Source organism: Mandrillus leucophaeus, unplaced genomic scaffold (genome assembly GCF_000951045.1).
Source record: "Mandrillus leucophaeus isolate KB7577 unplaced genomic scaffold, Mleu.le_1.0 Scaffold114, whole genome shotgun sequence".
Taxonomy (NCBI): domain Eukaryota; kingdom Metazoa; phylum Chordata; class Mammalia; order Primates; family Cercopithecidae; genus Mandrillus; species Mandrillus leucophaeus.
In genome coordinates this window covers 5685519-5707726 of record NW_012099654.1, presented here as the reverse complement: position 1 = coordinate 5707726, position 22208 = coordinate 5685519, and the positions used below count along the sequence as shown (strand labels likewise).

The 22208-nt window shown below is 35.8% G+C and overlaps 1 protein-coding gene across 2 annotated transcripts in view; it reads left to right on the top strand.

Moving 5' to 3' along the window:
• Positions 1-22208, top strand: part of FCHO2 (FCH domain only 2) — a 135682-nt gene that overhangs the window by 60590 nt on the left and 52884 nt on the right. For both annotated transcript variants that reach the window (XM_011996871.1, XM_011996863.1), the window contains 3 exons: positions 7444-7488; positions 9908-9980; positions 13946-13970. In XM_011996871.1, coding sequence (XP_011852261.1) covers positions 7444-7488; positions 9908-9980; positions 13946-13970 — 143 coding nt within the window. The remainder of the gene's footprint in view (positions 1-7443; positions 7489-9907; positions 9981-13945; positions 13971-22208) is intronic.

Below are 22208 nucleotides of genomic sequence, written 5' to 3'. Positions count from 1 at the left end.
AAAAAAAAAAAAAATTGTATACATAAGTTAACGTATTTCTCTAATGCTGCAAAATGACACCAATTTTATTTTTAGTCAGTTATCTATTGAAAGCTATAACCTGTCAGTTTATGTTTTCAGTTCTTTTATGTAAGTCAAACTGAGAGCATTACAAATTTTTTTCTTCCTCATTATGATCATGTTATATTATTTATTATATATACTGATACTTTTTGTCATTGCCTTTTTGTTTTGCTTTTTTTTGAGACAGAGTCTCATTCTATTGCCCAGTCTGGAGTGCAGTGGCATGATCTCAGTCTCACTGAAACCTCCATCTCCCAGGTTCAAGCAATTCTCATGTCTCAGCCTCTCGAGCAGCTGGGCTTACAGGCGTGCATCACCATGCCTGGCTAATTTTTGTATTTTTAGTAGAGACATGGTTTCACCATGTTGGCTAGGCTGTTCTCGAACTCTTGGCGTGAAGCAGTCCACCCAAAGTGGTGCCTCAGCCTCCCAAAGTACTGGGATTACAAGCGTGAACCACTGCACTTGGCCTGTCATTGTTTTTATTTTAGCGTAGTAATGCTTGGTTCTTCTGGAATTTGAGTCACTGTAAGAGGATGCTTTGAATATTAAGGCACCTGTGGTCTGAAAGGATCATGAATAAACAGGTGTTTTCTAATTCTGGATGTCTTTTTATATTCCAGTGACATTGCCTTTGTAACCCTAACTACTCTCAGGTAATTCAGTTGCTAAAAGAGAGTAAAATCCATATTTTCAATGTTTTCTATTTTACAGTCATTTTGGTAATTTTTCTTTATGTATTTATAATTCATAAAAGTTTAGCAGGTTTCCATTTGTGTGTGTGTGTATATATATATATATATATATATATAGTGACTATTTTCTCCCAGTCTGTGACTTCTTTCACTCAGCAAAATTATTTTGAGATTCATCCATGAATGTTCATGGCAGTTTTATTTGTAGTAGCTCCAAACTGCAAACAACCCAAATGTCCATTAACAGATGAACAGATAAACAAATTGTAGTATGTCCATGCAGTGAAGTACTACTCTGCAATAAAAATTAATAAACTACTGAGTGAAGGAAGCCAGATCAAAATAAGAATACATATTATATGATTCCTTTTTTTTTTTTTTTGAGACGGAGTCTCGCTCTGTCACCTAGGCTGGAGTACAGTGGCGCGATCTTGGTTCACTGCAAACTCCACCTCCTAGGTTCAGGTGATTCTCCTGCCTCAGCCTCCCAAGCAGCTGGGACTACAGGTGTGCACCACTATGCCCAGCTAATTTTTGTATTTTTAGTGGAGACGGGGTTTCACCATGTTGGCCAGGTTGGTCTTGAACTCCTGACCTCCTGATCCACCCGCCTCGGCCTCCCAAAGTGCTGGGATTACAGGCATGAGCCACCGTGCCCGGCCCATATTATATGATTCTATTTATATAACTTTCTAGAAAATGTACACTAATTTATAGTGACAGAAAGCAGATCAGTGATAGCCTTGGGAAGGGTGGAATGGGTTACAAAGGAGCATGAGGTGATAACTATATATGTTATCTTATTTGTGGTAGTAGACTCACAAATGTTACACATGTCAAAATTCATTAAACTGTACAATTTAAATAGATGTAGTTTATCGTGTTAATTATACCTCAGCAAATCTGTTTAACAAGGAATTGGAAAGAATCATTTTAAGGGTTTTGGCATGAGTAACTGAAAGGATATAGTTCCAACTAACATGGGCAAGGTTTATAGACGTAAGTGCTATAATTAAAAGTCGAAACAAGGGTTTTATCAGGATCATTGAAGATGAAAACATGACTCAACCTTGTGAGTGTGGGGACAGTGTCAAAATTTGGATGTAAGAGGAGATTATATTTCAGTACTAAGATTCTGTGTTTGGAGAACTAGGTAATTTTGGAATGTTTCACAGTGACTGAAATCTGTGGTTAAAAACCTGTTTCTTTGATTTAAGACTGTAGTTTCTAAATTTTCCTCATAGTTTTCAAGCCTTGGGTACTGTATTCGTCCATTCTAGTGTCACTATAAAGAAATACCTGCAGGTAGGTCATTTTTAAAGAAAAGATATTTAACTTGGCGCATGGTTCTGCGGGCTTTATAGGAAGCATGGTGCTGGCATCTGCTTCTGGTGAGACCTTAGGAAACTTAGAATCATAGTGGAAGGCAACAGAGAGCCAGCATGTCACATGGCAATATTGGGAACATGGGAGAGAGGGTGGGGAGGTACCAGACGCTCTTAAACAACCAGATCTTGTGTGAAGTAACTGAGCGAGAACTCACTTATTACCAAGGGGATGATGCTAAGCCGTTCATGAAAGATCCTCCTGTATGATCCAGTTATCTCCCATTAGGCCCCACCTCGCACGTGGGAATCACATTTCCACGTGTTATTTGGAGGGTACAGACATCCAAACCATATCAGGTACATACAAGAATTATTTTTGGAGATTTTTTTCTTTGCATTTTTCTTTTTTTATGTACAAAAATTGATTTTTCTTTCTTTCTTTTTTTTTTTTGAGACAGTCTTGCTCTGTCACCCAAGCTGGAGTGCAGTGACATGATCTTGGCTTACTGCAACCTCTGCCTCCTGGGTTCAAGTGATTCTCCTGCCTCAGACTCCCAAGTAGCTGGGATTACAGGGGCCCACCACCACTCCCAGCTAATTTTTGTATTTTTAGTAGAGACGAGGTTTCACCATGTTGGCCAGGCTGGCGTTGGACTCCTGACCTCAGGTGATTCACCTGCCTCAGCCTTTCACAGTGCTCGGATTACAGGTGTGAGCCACCGTGCCCAGCCAAGAAATTGATTTCCTTGGTCCAGGGTGGGTACCACTATAGTTTAAAACTCCTCAGCTGATTGTAACTTGCAGCCATTGTTGAGAACCTATAGCATTACACTACATGAATGCTTGTTATAAATGGAGAATCTCAAATCCTATCCCAGTCCTGCTGAATCAGATTCTGTATTTTGATAAGACCCCAAGATGCTTTGGGCTTTGTATGCACAGTATAATTGAAGAAGCACTGTCTAGACTAATTAAATATCTGGCAGTGGCCACAGAGTCTACTAGGACTGTATTTCTCGAAATGTGATTCCAGGGCCAGCGGCATCACCTGGGAATTTGTTAAAAATGCAAATATTTGAGCTCCACCCTAGACCTTCTGAATAGAACACTGTGGGAGTGAAGCCCAGTAGTCTGTGGTTTAACAAGTTCTCCAGGTGATTCTCATACATAATATAGTTTAGAAGCATTGCACCAGGAGTCTCTCATGAGGTTTGGAACCACTGAATTGAGGAAATTGATTCAGCAAGTCCTTTGTTAAAACACATACTCCTGAAGTGAAGTGTCATTGATGTCTGCAACTTTCAAATGGTTTAGCAAAAGGGAAAAATTGTATAAGGCTATGGAGAGACAGAAAGCAGATGCTATGTTTGTTATTTACCTTTTATAGATGATACAACCTAGGTTCAAAAAGAGTAGTTCAAAAAGAGTATCAAAATTAGAATTTGAGCCTGTGTACCCTGTGCATATCACCACAAGCTGGAGTGTGATTCTCTTTTTTGTGTTAGCTTGCCTGGCCCATCATCCCAGGCATCTGGGAATATGACTGTGTTGCATTCCACAGGCCCAGGAGCAAGATTGAAAATGTAGTCATTGATTTCCATTGTTATGAGTCACACCTCTCTCCTTGCTCATGCGCACACATGCACACACCCCTTCATTATCGTCATTCCTTTTATTAAACTTTTAGTGTATGTCTGAGAGTGTTTGTTTGTGTTTAGTTCTGATTAGAAGCAGAAATATGCTTGATTTGAATAGCCCAGACTTACTATTTGAATTTTGAGGGCAGTTTTTAGCTAGATAATATTAAAAACTTGTCCTGTTGATGGCCTGAGATTTAGGATTGATTCCGAAACAACAGGGTTTATTAATTAAATATTCCATATATTTTATACTCTTTTCAGTCCCCAGAACATTTGTGGTGATCAAAGATTACCGTTAAGTAAGTTGTTTTTTTCTTGTAACATCTTTTCAAAGTTTTAGTCCAAATTAGATTTGAATGGATCTTTAGGTTGATGGCTTTTTTTTATAGCATTTATTTATTCCTACCTGATGATTAAAGCGTCGTATTTAAGAATTGTTTTGCTTTGAATCATTGACCTCTTAGAGTTGTTCTTCTGTTTTGTGAGTTTAATTGAACTCATAGTGGTGTTTTAAAATAATGTGTAAAAGAGCATCAGGAGACAGAGCCAAAATGGGTTTATTTGCTTTTATACAAACTAAATTGCCCTTGTGACCCAACATAAAATCTAAGTGCTAAGAGCAGTTATTTATTTTGACAAAAGAATTAATTCAGTCTAAAACAGTTGAAATTCCAGTTGTAGCAAACTATTCATTAAGACTCTCACTCTGGCTTTAGTACTGTCAAAAAAAATAACCTGTCTTATGATTAAATAGCAGAATGATGGGCAGTGGACTGCATTTGAAGGAGATGCTGAATAAACTTTCCACTTGTGAAGCAGTTCAGAAGTGACATGCTACAAGGGGGGTTAGAATGTGCATTGATATCCAGCTGAGTTGTCAACTGGCACTGAGCCAGGCACGCAAAGCCTTGCCATGTGAAGCAGCATGTGGAGCATATGCCATTTGTAAAAGAAAATCTTGTTCATGCATGATGTAATGGTTTTTTTGTTGAAGGTTGTATTTAGGTTTATTATGACAGAAATCATTATTTCTATCTGTAATGGAAAAGTTTATGTGGATGGTACTCAATTTAAAATTTTTAATATATATTTTTTGATTTGAAGTGATTTGGCATCTTATATTTCAAAATGTTTTTTCTTTTTTTTGGGGGAGGCATTTTTCTATTTCAAATGGATTTTAAGAGGCTGTTTAGAAAAGATAAGAGAAATCAAGATATGTTTACTATAGGAAAAGAGTTTTGTGAGAACAAAAAGGAGAATTTTGTTTAAAGGGACTGATTAGTTGAGGGATGTCTTTACTATTTTCACATATATGAAGTTATCCAAAGATTTTACAAATCTTTTTTTCTGTATGTACCATATTTGCTAAGATGATGATGTAAAAGTCCTTCTAGATAATATATATTTAGTATTTGTAAACAAGGCAATTTGGCATTGGTGTTTTGTTTTTATTGTAGTTACTTTTTTCTACTCTCTAGAGTAAGTGTGTAGCTTAAGCACTAGAGATTCTGTAAATAGTTAATGGGTAGAAATTATGTGGATGTGTAGCTGTAGAAGAATTTTTGACTAACCACATGCCTGGTTGCCTTTTTTTGGTAAACCCTTTCTCGTCTCAACAGATGATTATATTTTCTCCAGCTTTATTAGTACTTGGAAAAGCCAATAATATATAATAAGCTGTTGGTAATTTAGGTAGAGATTTATTATTCATAATTTTTATACTAAATGAAAAGTTGCTAATTTGCACATCTTAATTTCTTTACCTTTATTGATTTTTCAGCCTGCCCTCATCTCATTGTAAATTGTTATGATAGGCCTCTAAGGGATTCTAAGAACAAGCTCGGTACCCTTTTATTAAATGATTTCTCAGCTTCCAGATTTGCAGAATGGGTTTGAATAAAGTCCTTAAATTTTTAATTGGGTCATTTTCTGACTCTTTAAGGCTTTTTTGGATAGAAGTGATAAACTTTTTTTTAGTCTTAGTTTATATTTAGAAGAATGTACTAGTAAGGAACATACTAATAATTGATTAGGACCTTGTTTATCAACTCACTTTTATGACAGTTTTATTCTGCTTATTAGTAAATGTTAATCTATTTTATTTGAATGGAAACTAGAACCACACAGAAATAAATCTTAGATTTAGGGGGAGGGAGAGGGACATTAAGCCAGTATTTTTAGATCCCCCTACTCGTAGAGAGATCTTCTTGTTAATCAGTGGCTTTCTTTTGTAATGGAATGATCAATAATAATGCTGATCATGAATTTGTACATAGGTAAGCTTCGCATCTCAGAGGAACCAGTAACAAAATTCTCTATCATCTACTCTCTATTTCAAGCTCTATTTTAAAATTTCTTCATATAGCAAGTTATACAAATTACCATTAATAAAATAAAAATTATTTCACAAAAAAATGCTAGACTTTCATGAATTTATATATAAAAAGGACTAAATGACAGCTTAGTGGGAGATAATTTTTTAGTCTCATATTTAGCTTTTGGGATATATCATTAGGAGAGTAATTCATGTTTTGCTACTTTCTCTACTCCCAAATAATTTGATATTTCACATATATGAAGTATGCCGTATTTTATGGCTTTTAAAGCTAGTCTGAGCAGTCAATCATTTCAGGGCTATTTTAATTGTTTTCTAATGATTTCCACTTTATCATCCTCCTCTTCTACAGTCTGTCTCTCATAGCAGTGCTAAATTAATGTTCCTTGAAGATCACTTTGTGGGTGGATGTATATGATCTTACATGAAAACTCTTGCTGGCTGGGTGAGGTGACTCATGCCTGTAATGCCAGCACTTTGGGAGGCCGAGGCGGGCGGATCATGAGGTCAGGATATCGAGACCATCCTGGCTAACACGGTGAAACCCCGTCTCTACTAAAAATACAAAAAATCAGCCGGGCGTGGTGGTGGGTGCCTGTAGTCCCAGCTACTCAGGAGGCTGAGGCAGGAGAATGGTGTGAACCCGGGAGGCGGAGCTTGCAGTGAGCCGAGATCGCGCCACTGTACTCTAGCCGGGGCGACAGAGTGAGACTCCGTCTCAAAAAAAAAAAAAAAAGAAAACTCTTCCTATTTCCTGTAAGCTGTAGTTCACATTCCTTGACCTGCTATACACTTAGAGAGATCTGGATTATAATCCCAAGGTCACCACTTAGTCTGTAATTAGTTCATTTATTCATTCAATAAATATTTACTTATTTACCCAACTTATTATTTACCTGGCATTTTTTAAGTATTGAAGATACAGTGACGAACAGGACAGATGAGGTCCTAAGCTTATGTTCTAGTAGTATTTACTATCTTGGTAGCCCTGTTCTTCCCATGAACACCACCGAGGATTCAGCAACCACCTTTACCACGCTTGTTTTCTCTCATTAATAGTACTGCCAGCTCCTTGAAAGCAGAAACCGCATATTCTTGTGTCTCTAATTCTGTGGCATCATGTATAATGGGTTTTCAGTAAATTATTGTGATCATAATGGGCTAGTCTCAGTTGTTTTTCACTGTTAGAATTATTTGATTTTTAAAATGTATTACTGATATTTGAATTAACTATTAGGTAACAACTAGAACCATTTCAGAACAATTAAAAAGATGTGTTGTCAATTAAAAGTAGAATAAAAAATTTAAAATGTAAAAAAAAAGTATTAAAGTTTACCTGATAGTTTTTTTCTACTAGAAGTTTTTCAATTTTTTTTTTCCAGGCCTCATTGAATTTGAAGAATGTGACACTGCTAGTGCAGTTGAAGGTAAGTTGATTAGTTATAATACGTTAATGCACATGGCAGCTAGCTAGCATCTTATCTTCTTTTCATTGAACAAATAAGGAGGGACTGCTATCCCTAGGTGTCAGCGTATCTATGTAATAGAGTGCTGTAAAAATCTGAAATTAGTTTGAAGGCCTGCAGGTGCTACTTGTTGCTTAATAAATAACAGATTTTCCCAAAAGAATATTCGTGTGTTAGATTATATATTTTTAAAGATTAAGTATAACATGCATTTGTTTTTAAATACACATTGAAATAGTTTTCTTCATTGACATCCATGTTTAAGCCTTCTAATGTCATGAATATGAAATTCATCACTGTAATGTGTAGTGCTAATTGTACACTGGATAACATTTCATTAATGTTAATATTACCATCATTTGGCTGGGCACAGTGGCTCCTGCTTGTAATCTCAGCACTTTGGGAGGCTGAGGCAGGAGGATTACTTGAGTCCAGGAGTTCGAGACCAGCTGGGAATCATGCTGAGACCCATCTCTATAAAAAAACTTAAAATTAGTAGGTGTGCTGGTGTGCACCTGTAGTCCCAGCTACTGGGAAGGCTGAGGTAGAAGGATTGCTGGAGTCTGGGAGGAGAAGCCTGTGGTGAGCCGTGATTGTACCACTGCACTCCAGCCTGGGCAACAGAGTAAAACCCTGTCTCAAAAACAACAACAAAAACCCTTCTTGAATTTCCTCATCTGTAAGATGAGGGGCTAGCTTAAACCTAAAGTCTCTACTGCTCTCTTCTTTTTTTATTTTTTGGGAGACAGGGTCTCGTTTTGTTTCCCAGGCTGGAGTACAGTGGCGTGATCTCTGCCCACTGCAGCCTTGACCTCCCAGGTCCAAGCCATCCTACCACCTCAGCCCCCAAATTAGCTGGGACTACAGGTGTGTGCCACCATGCCCAGCTAACTTCTGTATTTTTTTTTAGAGAAAGGGTTTCACTATGTTGGCTAGACTAGTCTTGAACTCCAGAGCTCAAGTGATCCATCCACCTTAGCCTCCAAAGTGCTAGGATTACAGGCGTGAGCCACTGCACCCGGCCTCTACTGCTCAATTCTCAAAGAGTAAACACCTAAGTTTTAAGTGCTGAATTCTTTTTTTTGAGACAGGGTCTCGCTCCGTCACCCAGGCTGGAGTGCAGTGGCGTGATCTTGGCTGACTGCAACCTCTGCCTTCTGGTTCGGATAATTCTTCTGCCTCAGCCTCCCAAGTAGCTGGGATTACAGCTGTGCACCACTGTGCCCGGCTAATTTTTTGTGTGTTTTTAGTGGAAATGGGGTTTCACCATGTTGGCCAGGCTGGTGTCAAACTCCTGACCTCAGGTGATCCACCCACCTCGGCCTCCCAAAGTGCTGGGATTGTAGGTGTGACCCACCACGCCAGGCCTTAAGTGCTTAATTCTATCAACAGTTAATAGCGTGACTGGCCTTTAAAAATAATTTGTCAAGAGGATGAAGAGTTGCCTTATTAGGAATATGAAAGATAATTTTTACTCCTCGGTTATGGTAGAATCCATTTATAGCATTGTTTGTATTAGGGACAACATATGGACACAAGAGTGCCATATTGTAAACTTTTCATATTATACTTCTTTTTTCGTTTTTGTTTTTTTCTGTTTCTGTTTTTTTTTTTTTTTTTTTTAAATTTTTGAGGTAAGGTCTCACTCTGTCACTCAGGGTAGAGTGCAGTGGTGTGATCACAGCTCACTGCAGCCTCCATCTCCTGGACTCAAGCAGTCCTCTCACCCTAGCCTCCTGAGTAGCTAGGACCACAGGCACGCACCACCACACCCAGCTATTTTTTTGTATTTTTTTGTAGAGACAGGGTTTCACCATGTTGCCTAGGCTGGTCTCGAACTCCTGAGTTCAAGTGATCTGTCTGCCTTGGCCTTCCAAAGTGCTGGGAATACAGGCATGCATCACTGCACCTGGCCCCATATTATAGTTCTAATGGGTCTGCTGTGTCATCCTTTTATCTAAAACAATACATTTATATTTTGTGACCCTCTAAAAAGCAAACGTGATTTGACCTTTATAACATGATTTGACGTTTATAACAAAGTTTAGTATAATGAGTAATGTACTTTCATTGAAGTTTTAAGATATCTCCATATGCTTATTATGTGTAAGATGACGTAAGGTAGGCTTAGGAAAAGAGAAGAAAATTTTATCTATCAAGTAAATGTTCTAGGATCTTTTGATGAATAATAGACTGTTTTATTAACATAAGAAAAGTCTAACTAATAGGGTTGAGTGGTTGATAATTTTATTTCTGTCATCCACATTTATCATCAGCAGTTACGAGCAAGTTATGTGTGAAGATGCAAGATGTATTCCTAAACTTAATATGTTTATCAGGAACAGTTATGTTTCTGTAACAATATATATTTATTTTAAAGGTATAAAACCAAGGAAAAGAAAGACCTTTGCTTTGCCAGGAATCATCAAAAAGGAAAAAGATGCAGAATCTGTGTAAGTATTTTAAATATTGTCAAAATCCTTTTTATTTTTATAAGTGATTAAGAATAAGACTGTTTTGCATTTGGAAAGAAAAAAGTATTGTGGAAATAACTCAAAAGTGTATGTGTAAGGTGTGAAAAACAAGCTTTTCTAAATATTAATAAATGCATTTGCCAGTTCCTCTGGTTTTAGATCAAAGTATTAACTTGTTAATTATTTAAAAAATTTAAGACATTATAGACAAAAGCTTTAATGTCCAGAAATGGAAATTTTTGAAATATCCTCATTTTTATAAAATGATAAATGCATATTTAAAAAAATTAAAAGTGCAAAGAAAACAAAAAATTCATCAAAGTCTTAATGCCTAAGAGAAAATCTCTGGTCAACTATTTGATGAAAATCCTTCTAGACAATTCTAAGTGTATAGGCACATAGTGATACATATACATACATTGATGGAAAATGTTAAATAGGGGAGAGAAAAGCCCTAATATTTTACTGTTTATACTAGGTCATCATTTTTAGATGGAATATTTGGTCCACTTATAAGTCTGATTTACCTTCTTTTTTTTTTTTTTTTTTTTTTGAGATGGAGTTTCACTCTTGTTGCCCAGGCTGGAGTGCAGTGGCGCAGTCTCGGCTCACTGCAACCTCTGCCTCCCAGGTTCAAGCGATTCTCCTCCTGCCTCAGCCTCCCAAGTAGCTGAGATTACAGCGCCTACCACATCTGGCTAATTTTTTGTATTTTTAGTAGAGACAGGATTTTACCATATTGGCCAGGCTGGTCGCGAACTCCTGACCTCAGGTGAAGCACCCGCCTCAGCCTTCCAAAGTGCTGGGATTACAGGCCTGAGCCACCGTGCCCAACTTGATTTACCTTCTTTTAAAAATAAAAAATTAATATACAAAGAATATGTAATAAATATGTAAGAAATTGAGTTAGATTAGCTAACCAAAGTTTTTGTTTGTTTGTTTGTTTTCTACTTTGGCTACACATTAGAACTACCTGGGAAATTAAAGTAAATATACCTAAGCTAGGTCCTACCTCAGACCAATTAAATCAGATTCTCTCGGCATGAAACCTCAACATAATTTTTGCTCTTTTTTAAGCAGCCCCTTTGATTTCTAATGTATACCTGGGGTTAAGAATCATTGAGCTATGATTATTCAGAGACAAACTAGAATTAAAGCAATCTTTCTTTCCATGATTATTCAGTCCATTTAGATAGAAGAGACACTGATCAAAAGTCGTGAGTGATTTGTTGACCCACCAACACTGACTGAAAATTAGTTTAAAGACCGCACTTCCCTAGCATAATCAACGGAATTCTCATGAGATTTAATATTTGATGGGCACTCATATTTTTAACATAAGAGAACAGTTTGTGCTTTCTACCTAGTTATATTTCTATTTGAGTTTCTTAGAATTTCTTTCATTTTAATGGCTGTCTCTTCCCCTCTCCCAAGTAGTATTTGGTTAACAAATCAAGACCAATTGCAAAGTGATTTATATCTATAGTTATCAAATCTTCTTCAGATGTCTTTCTTGAGCATTTATGAAGGGGATTTTTTTAAGGGGGTGAAACTTAATCTATTTTTATAATATTAACAATACATATTGAAATCTGATCAGTTGATTAGTAAGTTTTTAAAATATATCTAATTCATCTGTTAGTGGCTGTATTGTAAAGAATCATGGCCTTAAATTATTTTTATAATGTGTGGGTTTCATTACTGTTCATGTAGGGAGCTTATAGTATTTTTTAACCAGGTTTTTAAAAACAGTTTTCCTTATCAATAATTTCCCAATATGATATTAAGCCACTTAGGGTGGTTTTTTGGTTTTGTTTTTTAACCAATGGCAATACTAGAGCAGAAAGCCAGTGCTTAAACCACTGCACCATCATCACCTTCTTTCAAACTTCTTGGCAGGAAAAATGTTAGAATTCACTTTGCCTGAAATGCCAGAGGCTCTTGAAATGCCTCTTCATAGCCAGAAGGCTTTTGAGATGCTAGTAATTATGGGAGACAGACCCTTTTCAGAGCTTCCTCTTCCTGGAGCTTCTTCTGCAAGTCTCATATAGCCCACTGTGAAGGCAAACAGATAAGTACTTTACCCCAGTGACTGGAGTGTTTTGGCTTAAAGCCAGAGGGTAAACTCTTTGGAACTTTTAACACTTCCTTTTATGTGCAAACTGCATCTTTTTTTAAAAAAAGAAGAAAGTAGAAATGTTCTAACATCTTTATTAATTTGATTCTCTAGGATTGGATTATTATTATTATGCCTTTTCTGGAACATTTCTTCAGAGTATGCATAAGTTTAAAGTATAGTGTTTCTCATCTACCAGTAAGGAAGCTGTATTTCAAAATGTGCAATTTAAAATGACTTTTAAGTGGCTAGAAAGTCACCTGGGGGGCCAGGCGCAGTGGCTCACGCCTGTAAACCCAACATTTTGGGAGGCCGAGGAGGGTGGATTACTTGAGGTCAGGAGTTCAAGACCGGCCTGGCCAACATTGTGAAACCCCATCTCTACTAAAAATACAAAAATTAGCCAGGTGTGGTGGTACACACCTGTAATCCCAGCTACTTGGGAGGCTGAGGCTGGAGAATTGCTTGAACCTGGGAGGCGGAGGTTGCAGTGAGCCGACATGGCGCCACTAAACTCCATCTAGCCTGGGTGACAGAGTGAAACTCTGTGTTAGAGAGAAAATGAAAAAAAAAAAAAAAAAAAAAAAAAGAAGAAAGTAAGTCACCTTTCGCATTTACCCTGTCTCTTTGGTACTTCATTTTGGATTAAGAGCAATGTCATCTTCTCCTTTTTAATTTTTTCAGTCTGTTTTATCCTATATTCCTTTAAGAAAATTCTTCAATTTTGTAGATTCTTCTGGCATTTGCTTAGTATTTGGATAAATGGCATTTATCTGTTTGTATAAGATTTTGACACACATTGCATATCCTTTGAAATGCTTGAGACTAGAAGTGTTTTGGATTTCAGATTTTTTTGGATTTTGAAGTATTTGCAGAATACATCCAGTTGAGCATTCCTAAACCAAAAATCCCAAAGCCAGAATGTTCCAGTGAACATTTTGTTTGAGCATCTTGTTAGTGCTCAAAAAGTCTCAGATTTTGGAGCACTTTGGATTTCAGATTTTTGGATTAGGGATGCTCAGCCTGCATTGTGTGCATTAACTATCATTAGTTAAAGGTCCAAAAGCCTTTTACATCTGTGCTCTTAAGTTTTGTTTGTGAATTTATGTTAGAGTGCATACATGGAAATACTTCTATCCAACCTCATTTTTTATGACCTCACTGTCCTTAGTTGTACATATTTAGGTCTTCTTTATGTTTTAGTTTTACATTTTAAATAATACTTTTCACTAGTGTATTTGCAAATTCAATGCTTGTTTATCAGTTAAATGATAGAATTTCAGTTCTCAACTACATATTACATTACATAAGAAAGTTATCCAACTGGAAGTCTACTCAGTATATTTGGAAAAAACTAGTTTTGACTTTTTTGTATACTAAGTTATGGAAAGTACTTCAAACGAAACTGAAGTGTTTAAAAATTGTATTTTTTTCCAGTAGTTTTAGGTTTTCAGACTACTTGCCACTTAATAATGACTTTTTTTTTTTAAAGTCAATGATGTGTGAGTATATTTATGGAAAAGAATTACTTTTGAAAATAGGTTTTAGAATACTTATAAGCCCTTAAAGCATAATGTAAGCTGATAGAAAAAAGGAATACTTGTAAGCTGTTTGTTTTTTATTTTGTCAGTTGGTATGGGTATAAGAATGCCTTTTTTGAATTTTAAAATGATTTGGTATGTTTTAATCTTCGTGGTTTGATTTCTCTAAATATTTTTTGTAGAGTTTAAATAAAAGCTATGTTTAAGTACCAAAGTAAAGACTTTAAACAAGCATAATTAGCAGACAATTCTAATTATTGAATATTTCTGATATTTTGTTTTAATAGTGAATGCCCTGATGCAGATTCACTGGTAAGTAGATTTAACTTCGATATAAACAATTTAAATTAGTTATTTTCATTAGGACAAACCTAACGTATTTGAGTTGTTACCAGTCTTTCAAAGAAAAATACCATCATATTGTAAATTCACTATTAAAATTATTTTACAGATGTATTTTTGGATTTACATTGCCAGATGCTTTCCTATTAAATAGAAAGTATTTCTAACCACCTTTGAAAAGTGGGACATTTCACTTTTAAAATTGGAGTGGTGCCATATCATACTGCTTTTTCTTGGGAAACATGCCAGAAATCAAATCTGTATACTTTATTTTAAAATGTGGTGTTCTTACTAATGTATTCTTAGATCTATTAAAATCCAACATTGTGCATGCATTTGAGTTTCATTTGAGAGCTTGTCATTTTAGAAATAACAGCAACAAGAACCATGGTCACTACTTTTCTGTGCTTTTTGTTTTATTTTAAAGAAGGGTTGCTTATATTTCTTGATTAAATGTATTTCTTTATGTGTAAATAAAGAAGACATCAAATGGAGCTCCCTGTGGTTACAGTGAGAGAGTAGATTTACCAAATGTTGTTAAGTAATGTATAAATGGGCATATTTTTCAAACTGTTCATTAGATACCGTTCATGTTGATAAGTATAGGAGTTTCAAACAATCTCTGTCCTTTGCTTATTGTTCCTGCCTGCATAACTATTGTTTCCTTTGATCCAAAAACATTTTGATCTTTTACAGCATCATAGTGTACCAAAATAACTAAAAATATTTTGTGAAACACTGTATTTTATGTTACTTAACTAAGATAAATTAGTATTTTGTTTTATATTTTGGCTTTAAAATACAATTATGATTTGTTAACAAATTTATATGAAAAATAAGAAATAGACTTATAATGAGTTATGGGGTTAAAATCATCAGTGTATTTTTGGAGTTACAACGTTTACCTTACCACTTGGTTACTTTGTTTGATACCCTTGGTTAACTAATTAATGAAAAGCAGCAGATGTGTTTGGCAATAACTTTAGTACTCATTTTATTTCTGCATTATTTTTATGCATTTTATTTCTGAATTATTTGTAGCATTAAAATGATGATTGGAAAATTAAATACAACTTTAATACTTCATGTTTTAGTTTATATATATTCCCTTTAAATAAAACATTTTAAATTCAGTAACTAATTAATACTATTTTATAATGATAATATTATCCAGTTTTGAACTTTACTTAGTACTTATCCAGAATACAAAAGAGAATACAAAATTCTAATACTGGATAAGAAGCAATTGATAAATTTGACTGTGTAGAAATGAAAAATATATAAAACTAGAAAAAATACTTTATAAAAGGATTTGAATCATCAGAGACAAACTGGCAGAGCATCTTTGCAAGACATGTGACAGGGGCTAATTGCTTTCATTTATAAAGTTTATATGCAAATCAATACAAAAAGTAAGTGGGTACCTAGTAGGAAAAGGGCATAGGATAAAAATGCTCAATTTTCATAAAAAGAAATAAAAGTGATAACCGTAATAAATATTGCTCAAAATAGTGGTGTTCTTCTGGTGCAAATTAGAATGAATTTACTATAGTGTCTAATCATATTGGGAAATTTTTTAATTTAATTTTTTGTTTTTTAAATTAGAAACAAAGTCTCACTCTGTTGCTCAGGCTTGAGTGCAGTTGTGTGATCATAGCTCACTGTAACCTTGAACTTCTGGGCTCAAGTGATATTCTTGCCTCAGCTTCCCATGTGGCTGGGACTGTAGGCACATGTCACCATGCCCAACTAATTTCTTAAACTTTTTTTTTTGGTAGAGTTGGGGATGTGTTGCCCAGACTGGTCTTGAACTCCTGGCTTCAAGCCATTTTCCTACTTTGGTCTGCCAAAGTGCTGGGATTACAGGTGTGGACCACTGCTCCTGGCCAGCAAAGGTTTTGATACGCTCATACTGTTGGTAGGAATGTAAATTGACACTGTCCGTCTTGTGGATAGTTTGGCAGTATTGCCCCAAATAAGAAGTGTGAGTTCATTTTTGACCATGCTATCTCCCTGCTAGGAATTTACTGTTACAGTTATAGTAACAAAACTTTACGCATGCACATTGTATTGGTGTGTGTATGTGTGTATACACATACACACATACACACATATATAAAGTATATATGTATGTACACACACACACTTAAGATTCATGCATATATAGAAAGTGAGGGAGAGATAGATATTTATTTCAACATTGTTTGTATTAGCAAAAAACTGGAAACACCAAAGAATCCATCAAAATGGGAACCAGTTAAATAAATTGGTGGGGTAATAGATATTATAAAGAGTTAAGTTGATCTGTATCTGCTGATATGGAAAGAACGTACTAAATAAAAACAAGTATGATCTTTTAAGTGATTGCTGTTTTAAAAATAGAATATAAATATGTGGATATATGTGTTATCTTTATTTTAAAAGAATGAGTTACAAGACACTTTAATTGTGGATACCTTTGGGGCCAAGAATTGCAATGGTCAGTAGAGAAAGGAGACTCTTTTTACTTACTTTATTTTGAGATGGGGTCTTGCTCTCTGGCTGATGTTACTTGGATTTGGGTCCCTGCCCAAATCTGTTGTCAAATTGTAATCCCCAGTGTTGGAGGAGGGGATGGGTGGAAGGCAATTGGGTCAGGGGACGGATCTCCCCCTCGCTGTTCTCGTGACAGTGAGTGAGTTCTCACAAGATCCGGTTGTTTGAAAGTGTGTATTACCTCCCTCTTCACTCTCTTCCTCCTACTCCAGCCATGTAAGACGTGCCTCCTTCCTCTTTGCCTTCCGCCATGATTTTAAGTTTCCTGAGGCCTCCCTAGCCATGCTTCCTGTACAGCTTGTGGAACTGTGAACCGATTAAACCTCTTTTCTTTATAAATTACCCAGTCTCAGATAGTTCTTGATAGCAGTGTGAGAACAGACAAATACAGTCACCCAGGCTGGAGTTCAGTGGCACGATCATAGCTCACTACAGCCTTGACCTCCCAGGCTCAAGCATTCCTCCCATTCCAGCCTCCTGAGTAGCTGGGAACACAGGCATATGCCACCATGCCTGGCTATGTTTTTTCGTTTTTGATAGAGGCGGTGTCTCACTGTGGTGTCCAGGCTTGTTATTTTCTTTTATTTGTAGCCTATAGATAATAACTTATGGCCTATTCATGGCTTTCTCTTACTAATTATTTTTTAAAACATCAATAAGCTCTCCTAGTAGGGAAATTATTGTTCATTTCTTATTCCTTTCTTTAAAGGTCCGTGTAATTAAAAAAATTATTTTTAGCAACTGCATGTTTTGCAAGTTAGCCAAAGAAGTATAATTGCTCTTTTTTTCTTTTTTTTGGTTTTGGCCTATGTCCCCATTCCAAACAGAAATTAAGAAACATTTCATTTACTCTTGTTTCTTGAGCTCCATTCTGGTATATATTTTTTAAATTGCCACCGCCACTTTAGCCAGAGTAAACAACTGTCTTTAAGATTGATGGGTGAAGTTGCCTATTCTGTTCTTGTTCATACTGCTTTTGACCTAGGGCTTCACTGCGGCTGTGTGGGCCCTAATATAGAAATCATGGATTAAATGGGTAAAGATGAACACAGGTAATGTGTAAGCTCTTATTAATATCAGATTTCTATGAATAGTTCTAGCAGTAAAAAGATAGTACACTGAGAATCACTGCTTTTAAGAAAAACTTTTTATTTTGAAATAAAGATGCATGGAAGGTTGCAAAGATGGTGTACATAACAGTACTGTGTACTTGTTACCCCTTCCTCCTGACACTAACATTTTACAAAACTGTCATATAGTATCACAACTGGAATATTGACACTAATTCAGTCAAAACAGGACATTTTCCGTTTCACAACAATCTCTCATGTTGGTTGCCCTTTTACAACCACTTTTCCTTATACCTTCCTTAACCTCTGGCAGCCACTAACCTTTTCTTCATTCCTATAATTTTGTCAATTCAAGATTGTTCTATAAGTGAAATCATACAATATGTATGCTTTTAAGGTTGGCTTTTTTCCACTCAGCACAGTTCTTTGGGGATTTATCCAGGCTGTGGTACATATGAATAGTTTATTTTTTGTTGCTGAGCAGTAGTCCTTGTTTTGGATATACTAAAGTTTGTTTAACCACTCATCCATTGTAGGACATTTTAGTTGTTTTTCAATTTTTGGCTATTAAAGTTACTATGAACAATTGTTTACAGGTTTTTGTGTGGACATAATGTTCCTCTCTGACCCTGATAATTTTCTTTATGAACTCTACCTTATCTAATATTAAGACATCCTTTTTTACCCTTTGTTATTATTCATGTTTGCCTGGTATAATTGTTTCGATCCTTTTTCTTTCAGCCTAACTGTATTGTTATATTTGAAGTTTCTTGTAGACAGCAGATAGTTGGATTATGTTTTAAAAAATCCATTCTGCCAATCTCTGCCTTTTAATTGGTATATTTGGACCATTTATATGTAATGATATTGTCAGATTTTAAGATTGCCATTTTATTTTTGTTTTCTGTTTGTTCCTCTGTTTTTTGTTTTGCTTTGCTTTTTCTTGCCTTTGTGTAGGTTATTTGAACCTTTTTTTAGAATAGCATTTTGACTTTATAGAGTTTTTCATTGATTCACTTTGTAGAGCTATTTTAGTAGGTGCTCTAGGTCATTTTCCATTACCTCCAGATAGTTGTTTATGGTGTTTTTTGTTTTGTTTTGTTTTTAATAGCGCTAGGTTCTTGATCTGTGGCCCAGGCTGGAGTGCAGTAGCACAATCCTAGCTTACCACAGCCTCGAACTCCTTGGCTCAAGTGATCCTTCCTGCTTCAGCCTTCCAAGTAGCTAGGAATACAGGCATGTGCCACCATACCCAGCTAATTTTTAATTTTTGAGTAGAGACAAGGTCTTGCTGTACTGAGCAGGTTGGTCTTGAACTCTTGGCCTCAAGTGATCCTCCTGTGTTGACCCCCCAAAATGCTGGGGTTGTAGACCTGAGCCACCATGCCTGGCCTGTTGATGTGTTTTCATCAGAATTTATCGTTGTAATCTGCAGGAGGTTTGTCCAAAAGGTGCTTACTCAGCCATATAGAAAACAGCTTGGTGTTATTAAATTATTACATTGTGCTATATAGTGGATTCTAAACAAATAGTGTATTCTAAACAAATTTAAAGTAGTCCATTGTTAAATTTGAGATAGAACCTCCAGGAGACTAAATACCTGGTGTGTTTCTAGGGTACTTGGAATGGGGACAAAGTATTTTGAAAAAACCTTTCATTCTGATTTCTAAAAGATTCACAATTAGCAAAGTTTCCTTATTTTTTAAAGTATTTTAAAGTGATGTTTGCATATTAGCAAGCAGTAGAAAGAGGAAGTGTTTTACCTTCAGTGTTAAAAACACGGCCTTTGTCATCTTTTTATCTGTAGAATCTGCTCTTCACCCTACATTAGATTTTTTATTTCTGGTTTTTAATTCCATCTGTTAACTCACTGCTAGCTACAGTAGACTGTTTGTTTAGTCTGGAAGTGATAGTCACATAAATGCTGCACTTAGTTCTCCCTAACCTTGGGTTGTGCCTGCCTTCACAGTTCTTCTTATCTTTCTTGCTGAGCTTTAGAAAGTGATTAGAAGAATAGAATACCTTACCAGTAAAAGGATTTTTGCTGCAATTCCTTGGCAGCCTTTTCTTTCCATTAAATTTTTTTTTTTTTAATTTGGAAATAATTTCTAACTTACAAAATTGCAAGAATGAAATCATATGAAGAACACTTGTATGCCCTTTATTTTTGTCATATTTGCATTCTGTCTATATTTGTGCATGTGTTTATATGTGTATAATGTTTTTTCTGATCCATTTGAGCACAAATTAAATATATTCTGGCCCTTTGTCTCTAAATACTTAAGTATATATTGCCCCAAAATTTCAAATATTCCTTTATCTAACCACAAAAGCATATTCAGAGAAGTGTTCCTCTTTCCTGTGCCTTTCTTTGTAGGTAACCAACTTTATTGTGTTCTAATTATCCTTTCTGTAGTTTTTTTTCAAATTGAAGATAAGCAGATATCTTTATCTCTTTTTTGTTTGTGTTCTTATTTGCTCTTCTTACTTAAAAGTTATGGTACTATATATGTTCTTTACTACTTGGCTTTTTAAAAATTAGCAGTATTTCCTGGTAATCACTCCATATTAGTTCATATGAACTTTTCTCCTTTTTTTTTTTTTTTTCTTTTTAACAGCTGCATAGTATAGTTGTTCCTCAGTGTCCTTGCAGGATTGGTTCTAGAACTCCCTGAGGATGCCAGAATCACTGAATGCTCAAGTCCCTTATATAAACTGTCATAGTGTTTACATGTAACCTACACACATCCTTTAAGTCATACTTTAAATCATCTCTAGATTACTTATAATACCTAATACAATGTAAATGGATGTTGTAAATAGTTGTTTTACTGTGTTTTTTAAAGATTCATGTTTTGTGTATTTTTATTTTTGTTTACTTATTTATTTATTTAGAGACAGAGTCTTGCTCTGTTGCCTAGGCTGCAGTGCAGTGGCACCATCGGAGCTCACTGCAACCTCTACTTCCCAGGCTTAAGCTATCCTCCCACCTCAGCTCCTTAGTAGCTGGGCTACAGGTGCTTGCCTCCCTGCTCAGCTGATGTTTTAATTTTTTGTAGAGATGAGGTCTGACTATATTGCCCATTCTATTGCTGGTCTCAAACTCCTAGGCTCAAGCAGTCTTCCTGCCTCAGCCTCCTGAAGAACTGGGGTTACAGGCATGAGTTACCACAACCAGCTTATTTTTTATTTTTTAAAAATATTTTTGCCGGGCACAGTGGGTCACGCCTGTAATCCCAACACTTTGGGAAGCCGAGGTGGGCGGATCACCTGAGGCCAGGAGTTCAAGACCAGCCTGGCCAATATAGCGACACCCTGTGTCTATTAAAAATACAAAAATTATCTGGGTGTGGTGGTGGGTGCCTGTAATCCCAGCTATTAGGGAGGCTGAGGCAGGAGAATCACTTGAACCCAGGAGATGGAGGTTGCAGTGAGTTGAGATTGGGCCACTGCACTCCAGCCTGGGTGACAGAGCAAGTCTCCATCTCAAAAAACTAACTAAATAAATAAAATAAAAATATTTTCAATCTGCGGTTGGTTGAATACGTGCAAATACTGAAACCGAACCTGCAGATATGGAGGGATGTCTCTACCCATTTTGTGTATGTACCATAGTTTATTCAGCTGTGCTTGGACATTTAGGTAATTTCTAATCATTACAGGTTATAAATAATCTTTAATGAATAACCTTGTGCATATGTACTTTTAAATAGTTGGAGCTGTATCTTCACGATGAATTTCTAGAAATGGGATTCCTGGGTAAAAGAGTGAATGTATATGTAGTTTTGTTACACATTGCCTAATTTTTCTCTGTAGGGGTTGTGCCAATTTGTATTAATACCCACAAAGTACGAATATGCATTTCCCCTGCAACTTCACCAACAGAGTATATTTTCAAGCTTTTGAATTTGGTATCTTAATGTAGTTTTAACTTTCTTGGTAGTCGTTTATTTCTCATTTTGTTTGTTTTTTGCTTATGGTTTATATTTTCATTCATTTACACTCAGTCCTTTCGCTTCACCACAGCACACCCCAAGATACATATAGTCTTAGCTTTTTATTTCTTTACTTTGAGGATTTGAATGAAAAATTGGTTTTCCACAAGACTGCTGGCATTCCTACCCAAATACCCATTTTCTTACTTTTATTTTTTCCTAGTCCTTGAGGAACAGGGAAGGGCCTCTTTGTCTTATCCTGTTTTTTCTTGACTCTTAGAGTACCTTGTTCTCATTTTATCTCACATATCTATGATATCTGTAGTATTTATTGGCTCCTCTTCTGCTTTTAGGCATGCCCAGTTTTCTTTAACTTGAAAAAAATCTTTTTCTGAACACCTGAACTGAATGTTTATCTTTCTGTGTCTTTGTGTATGTTATTTCTCCTTGTTTGCAGTGTTCTTCCAACTTACGGGAATTTTATAATGTGACCAGAAAACCCTTCTTGAAGCTGTTAAAATGTATTAAAACTAATTTCTGAGTTATAATATTTAGGCTACTTCTGCTGTTTTAATACTCCCAGCTAGATTATTTTTATTTTTTTATTTTGAAGAATTGTAAACAAATATGTGTGTGTGTGTGTGTGTGTGTGTGTGTGTGTGTATTTA